The 6,000-nt window shown below is 39.8% G+C and overlaps 1 protein-coding gene across 2 annotated transcripts; it reads right to left on the bottom strand.

Moving 5' to 3' along the window:
• Window positions 1-215: 215 nt before the first annotated feature.
• On the bottom strand, window positions 216-4,074 carry LOC109907482 (protein AF1q-like). Of its 2 annotated transcripts, XR_004203582.1 has the most exons (3): window positions 3,812-4,074; window positions 3,295-3,474; window positions 216-1,591 (listed from the first exon to the last, which is right to left on the bottom strand). XR_004203582.1 is itself a non-coding variant. In XM_020505463.2 (2 exons), exon 2 carries the CDS (start codon window positions 1,583-1,585, stop codon window positions 1,319-1,321), a length of 267 nt encoding a protein of 88 aa, XP_020361052.1. In that variant the 5' UTR covers window positions 1,586-1,591; window positions 3,295-3,435; the 3' UTR covers window positions 216-1,318. The 2 variants fall into 2 exon arrangements, 1 of the variants encoding a protein (XP_020361052.1); XM_020505463.2 differs by lacking the exon at window positions 3,812-4,074 and having other exon boundaries at window positions 3,295-3,435.
• Between the last annotated feature and the right edge of the window lie 1,926 nt (window positions 4,075-6,000).

The raw sequence follows: 6,000 nt of genomic DNA, 5'->3' as shown, positions 1-6,000 counted from the left end.
CATTTTATGGCTACAAGGTGCATGGCCGTTTCTACACTGAAGCCGGTTTGACGAGACATCTCGAACCTATGACATGTTTTGTGAGTGAAATGTGACGTTCATTTCTCCATTTATTTCAAAATAAGCTAATAGTGATTCATGGTGAGATATCGCTTCAAACAAATGCTGCATGTTTAAGCCCTTCAGTTTGAGATGATTTCTCACAGTAAACAAAGTGGATTGAATGCACAGGATATCTTCCTTTATTTCAGAAAAGTCAAGACAAAGTATGATGAGTCACATTTGGGAATTTACTGCTCGTTGTACAATCTCACAAAAAGTTAGCTTTATGATTACAAGTATCCAGTTAGAACTACCATATTTCAGGAACACTTGCAACATCCGTCTTGACAATTAAAAACATTTATTTCCCTATTTTCATTCAACATTTCCATCCATTCTTTCCTTGACATTCAAACTAAACATCAGGACAGTGCAGTAGTCTATGCAGAAAATAAAGAAAACAGTTGGCCAGCTCTGCATTTGCACAACTTGCATTGTGGAATCTAACATTTACCGTCAGTCATTGCACTCAGATGAGGCCTACTCAGGGCAGCCTGAAAGCAGCATACTTAATAAGCCAGTCAGTTCAGTGTCTGAAACAAATCACAAGGCAACCAATACAAAGCGCAAAAGACAGTCATGTTTGTGGCTCCCTAAGTGCTTGTACAATATCTGTTCTGTGTGGAGGTGCTTTGCTTCACGTTCTCCTACTTATACATACTACACGCAAACACTCCCAAGGCTCAGGTTGGCACTACCCTTCAAGGATGTATTAGGTCAAGGGAAAGAATTTTCACTAAGTTCAAATGAGGCAGCACTTTGCATTTGTTAGTGTTTCAAAATATGATGTTGCATACTCAAGTTACCTCACAAATTATGAATGTGTAAGTTCTTAATGTGAGACAGAAGCCTTGCAGTCAGTATGCAATGGAGCTATTTATATTCATTTAAAGGCTGACCTTGTTGCCATTTCTACCTAGTTATGTTCGTTGACATTAGCCAAATGAGTCATGTAGCCCACATGTGGAGTAAACCTAAGCAGAAGTGCCTATACTGTCATTCACAGTGCCAGTCATCTGCAAGCTAAAACATCTACCCCTAATCCTGTCAGTATTATTAACAGGTTATACACAAAAAAACACAGTACAGACTAATACAGATTCAGTACATCTTCTTGGGTGGACCAGAAACTTGACAAAAAGCCATGGTTATTCAGATAAGGTGAGTGTGAGGAGAGGGAGGTTCTTATGACTGGGAGGCTGAGATGGGATGGTCCTCACAGAAGCAGGTTGAAGTCGAGGAGGTCGATGCTGGGGATAGGCTCTCTCCAGTAGTTGAAGGTGGTGTACTCTAACAATTCGGCCTCTTGCTGCTTCCTTTGCTTGGCTAGGGCGGCATTCTGTTTCTTGGTGGCCTTCTTGCTCTTCTTGGTTGGCTTGCTTTTGGTCACACCCAGGTCTTCCAGCTCGGACAGGTCCGGGGCGGAGATGGGCTGTCTCCAGTAGAGGAAGGAGTCATACTCGCTGTTTGATTTCACCAGCATTTTTATCTGAATGTAAAAGAGGAATGAGGCCAAATTAAAATGTGATTTTGGGTCATAGCTTGAAATAGATTAGACATACATACTGCTCTCATCTTAGTCTCTACACATATTTCAACTCCACTTAGTAACCCAGTACTATGTCCCTATAATTTTGAATGGCTCCCTGATATTTTTTCATTAATCCCAAAGGGACCCTATACTGTAGACGCCATGGGTAGGAGATAACCTGAACGTTTTGGCTTGACTGGCTAAGATAAGTCTATGCCATTACATAAGAACAAATGGGCACAGGATTTAAGTAGATTTTTCTTGAGATGCAGATTTAGGTCAATCATTGTTGCTCATTTGGACCTAAGTGTTGGCAAACTGAAGCAAACTACGTTACATAAGTTTTCTGGTGATTGGGTTCTTTGTTCTAAAACCTGACATGGAAATGCTAGGCCTAGAGTGCAATACCGTGGAGTCGCATATTTGTGAACATAACCTGATTAGGGATTCCTCGGAATCGGCTCTAATCTTGAAATGTGTGTGTGATATATATGAGTAATACTTTTTTGAACATTACTAAGTTAATTGTGACCACATAATTATAGGTTCCCCATGTGTGAATGTGAATTTCCTAAACCAACTGATAATAACACGGCCACACACTTCTCTCACAAGTCTGGCTGTGGTTAAAAAAAAAATGGAACACTCAAAATTATGTAAATTGCACATAGTGAAAATGGACAAGATTCTGTTGTTAAAATGCAATTACTGTAGCATGAAATCAACATTTAGGGTACAAATGACCCCACCCTGTCAGTAGGTTATGACATATTAAATGGGGTAAGAATGATTGTCTATCAGTGGATAAAGGTCACAGTATCAAGATGCTCTACAAAACTGATTTAAAAATTCCCGTTCTTATCCATTAGGTCATGCTTTTGTGTAGATCTGTCGAATACTGATTTAGAGCATCAACGGTCTTCAGTGGATAAAGGTCACAGTATCAATATGCTCTACAAAACTGATTTAAAAATTCCCTTTGAACCAATCGTTCTTATCCATTAGGTCATGCTTTTGTGTAGATCTGTCAAATACTGATTAAGAGCATCAACGGTCTTCAATACCACACCCATTCGGCTACAGAGAAAATTCACCATACGACGTAGACATATAAAAGCATCATTGATGCCTATGATGGTGCAGTGGTTGACGCCCATTGGGGCTTGAGAAATGACTGGCGATTTCGATTCGGACATCTATATATTCTTTAACCGTTATAAATATAGATTCTCTAATGACATCCCCTTTTTTGGACGGCATGTCATCTGTGCGAACGATTGAGACTATTCCAGAAACTGGGTCATGCAGTCCTAAATATATCTGAGATAATGTGCCAAGGATTTACATACAATAAAACATGGCAAAACATTATATAGACAGCATTGACATTCAATTCGGAAGTTACCCGTTTTTTAATTGTGTGCATTTATATATTTTTATGTAAACAAGCTATCTGGCCTTGCCAGCGTAATGGACAAAATTAGGTTATAGGCTATTGTATGTTGTTTCTTTCTTATGCCTATTGGGAAATTGTTAAAAGGGTTAATACTAACATTACTATTACAGGCTATAAAAAAAATACATCAACGTTAGTTTAAGCTACATGTAATTCTGGATCCACTATCCAGCAAAGGTGCTCTGAAAATAAAATATTATCTTACGTCTTGAGAAATAGTTCTTGGCTGACACGGTCCTCTGTTTGTCGCAGGATCGGCTCCACTGAGGTATAATAACAATGGCACGCTTTTGCTATGTGGCGATGCTGTAAAATCCTCGCGCACATGCCAGTTTTTTCAGCACCAGGGACAACCACTCCCACACTCTGTGACGAAATTCTGCGCCTGCGTTGGGTTTTTGTCATGTAAAATCAAATAGGCCTATTGTTTTATTAACTAATTATTGTGCATAAAAAAATGTAGTTTCTATTCAATTATGGGAATGGTCTGTACATTTTGCAATAATCTACCAATACAGATCAAGGCTATAACGACAATTGTACTAATAACATTGTGATGTGATATAATGATAGGCTAATAAAATTCGACAATCGACTGAACACGTTGGGCTATATCATCATCTGATAATACGAATAGCCCAAATAGCCACAACTTGGATCCATGTTCAGTCCAATACATATGGCTGTTTCATTAGAAAATGCATCGGTGACGTTTTACCCACCGTGAGGTTTCTCTGCTTCCCCAATCAAAAACCCTGTATTAACACCGAGGTTGGCGCTAATCTAAAGAGCAGGGCTACCGCACACAAAGCTATCATAGACAACCTTGATGCTACGGTCGAAGACAGGAATAAGTACAAGAATGCCAGCTATGACCTCCGCAGAGTCAAACGAGCAAAAGAACAATATAGGAATAAAGTGGAATCATATTAAACAGGCTACGACGCCCACCGCATGTGATGTGGCAGAGGCTACAGTCCATGACGGATTACAAATGAAGACCAGTGGCGACCCGTTATTCAGGGCAGGTGGGGCTAGCTAAATATATATATATATATATATATATACAGTGCCTTGCGAAAGTATTCGGCCCCCTTGAACTTTGCGACCTTTTGCCACATTTCAGGCTTCAAACATAAAGATATAAAACTGTATTTTTTTGTGAAGAATCAACAACAAGTGGGACACAATCATGAAGTGGAACGACATTTATTGGATATTTAAAACTTTTTTAACAAATCAAAAACTGAAAACTTGGGCGTGCAAAATTATTCAGCCCCTTTAAGTTTATACTTTGTAGCCACCTTTTGCTGTGATTACAGCTGTAAGTCGCTTGGGGTATGTCTCTATCCGTTTTGCACATCGAGAGACCGAATTTTTTTTCCCATTCCTCCTTGCAAAACAGCTCGAGCTCAGTGAGGTTGGATGGAGAGCATTTGTGAACAGCAGTTTTCAGTTCTTTCCACAGATTCTTGATTGGATTCAGGTCTGGACTTTGACTTGACCATTCTAACACCTGGATATGTTTATTTTTGAACCATTCCATTGTAGATTTTGCTTTATGTTTTGGATCATTGTCTTGTTGGAAGACAAATCTCCGTCCCAGTCTCGGGTCTTTTGCAGACTCCATCAGGTTTTCTTCCAGAATGGTCCTGTATTTGGCTCCATCCATCTTCCCCATCAATTTTAACCATCTTCCCTGTCCCTGCTGAAGAAAAGCAGGCCCAAACCATGATGCTGCCACCACCATGTTTGACAGTGGGGATGTGGGTTCAGGGTGATGAGCTGTGTTGCTTTTACGCCAAACACAACGTTTTGCATTGTTGCCAAAAAGTTCCATTTTGGTTTCATCTGACCAGAGCACCTTCTTCCACATGTTTGGTGTGTCTCCCAGGTGGCTTGTGGCAAACTTTAAACGACACTTTTTATGGATATCTTTAAGAAATGGCTTTCTTCTTGCCACTCTTCCATAAAGGCCAGATTTGTGCAATATACGACTGATTGTTGTCCTATGGACAGAGTCTCCCACCTCAGCTGTAGATCTCTGCAGTTCATCCAGAGTGATCATGGGCCTCTTGGCTGCATCTCTGATCAGTCTTCTCCTTGTATGAGCTGAAAGTTTAGAGGGACGGCCAGGTCTTGGTAGATTTGCAGTGGTATGATACTCCTTCCATTTCAATATTATCGCTTGCACAGTGCTCCTTGGGATGTTTAAAGCTTGGGAAATCTTTTTGTATCCAAATCCGGCTTTAAACTTCTTCACAACAGTATCTCGGACCTGCCTGGTGTGTTCCTTGTTCTTCATGATGCTCTCTGCGCTTTTAACGGACCTCTGAGACTATCACAGTGCAGGTGCATTTATACGGAGACTTGATTACACACAGGTGGATTGTATTTATCATCATTAGTCATTTAGGTCAACATTGGATCATTCAGAGATCCTCACTGAACTTCTGGAGAGAGTTTGCTGCACTGAAAGTAAAGGGGCTGAATAATTTTGCACGCCCAATTTTTCAGTTTTTGATTTGTTAAAAAAGTCATCTGAAGAATGAAATAACACATATGGAATCATGTAGTAACCAAAAAAGTGTTAATCAAATCAAAATATATTTTATATTTGAGATTCTTCAAAGTAGCAACACTTTGTCTTGATGACAGCTTTGCACACTCTTGGCATTAGAAACCAGCTTCATGAGCTAGTCACCTGGAATGCATTTCAATTAACAGGTATGCCTTGTTAAAAGTACATTTGTGGAATTTCTTTCCTTCTTAATGCCTTTGAGCCAATCAGTTGTGTTGTGACAAGGTATGGGTGGCATACCGAATATAGCCCTATTTGGTAAAAGACCAAGTCCATGTTATGGCAAGAACAGTTCAAATAAGCAAAGAGAAATGACAGTCTATCATTACT

Source organism: Oncorhynchus kisutch, linkage group LG17 (genome assembly GCF_002021735.2).
Source record: "Oncorhynchus kisutch isolate 150728-3 linkage group LG17, Okis_V2, whole genome shotgun sequence".
Taxonomy (NCBI): Eukaryota; Metazoa; Chordata; class Actinopteri; order Salmoniformes; family Salmonidae; genus Oncorhynchus; species Oncorhynchus kisutch.
This window is presented reverse-complemented; position numbering and strand designations above follow the sequence as displayed.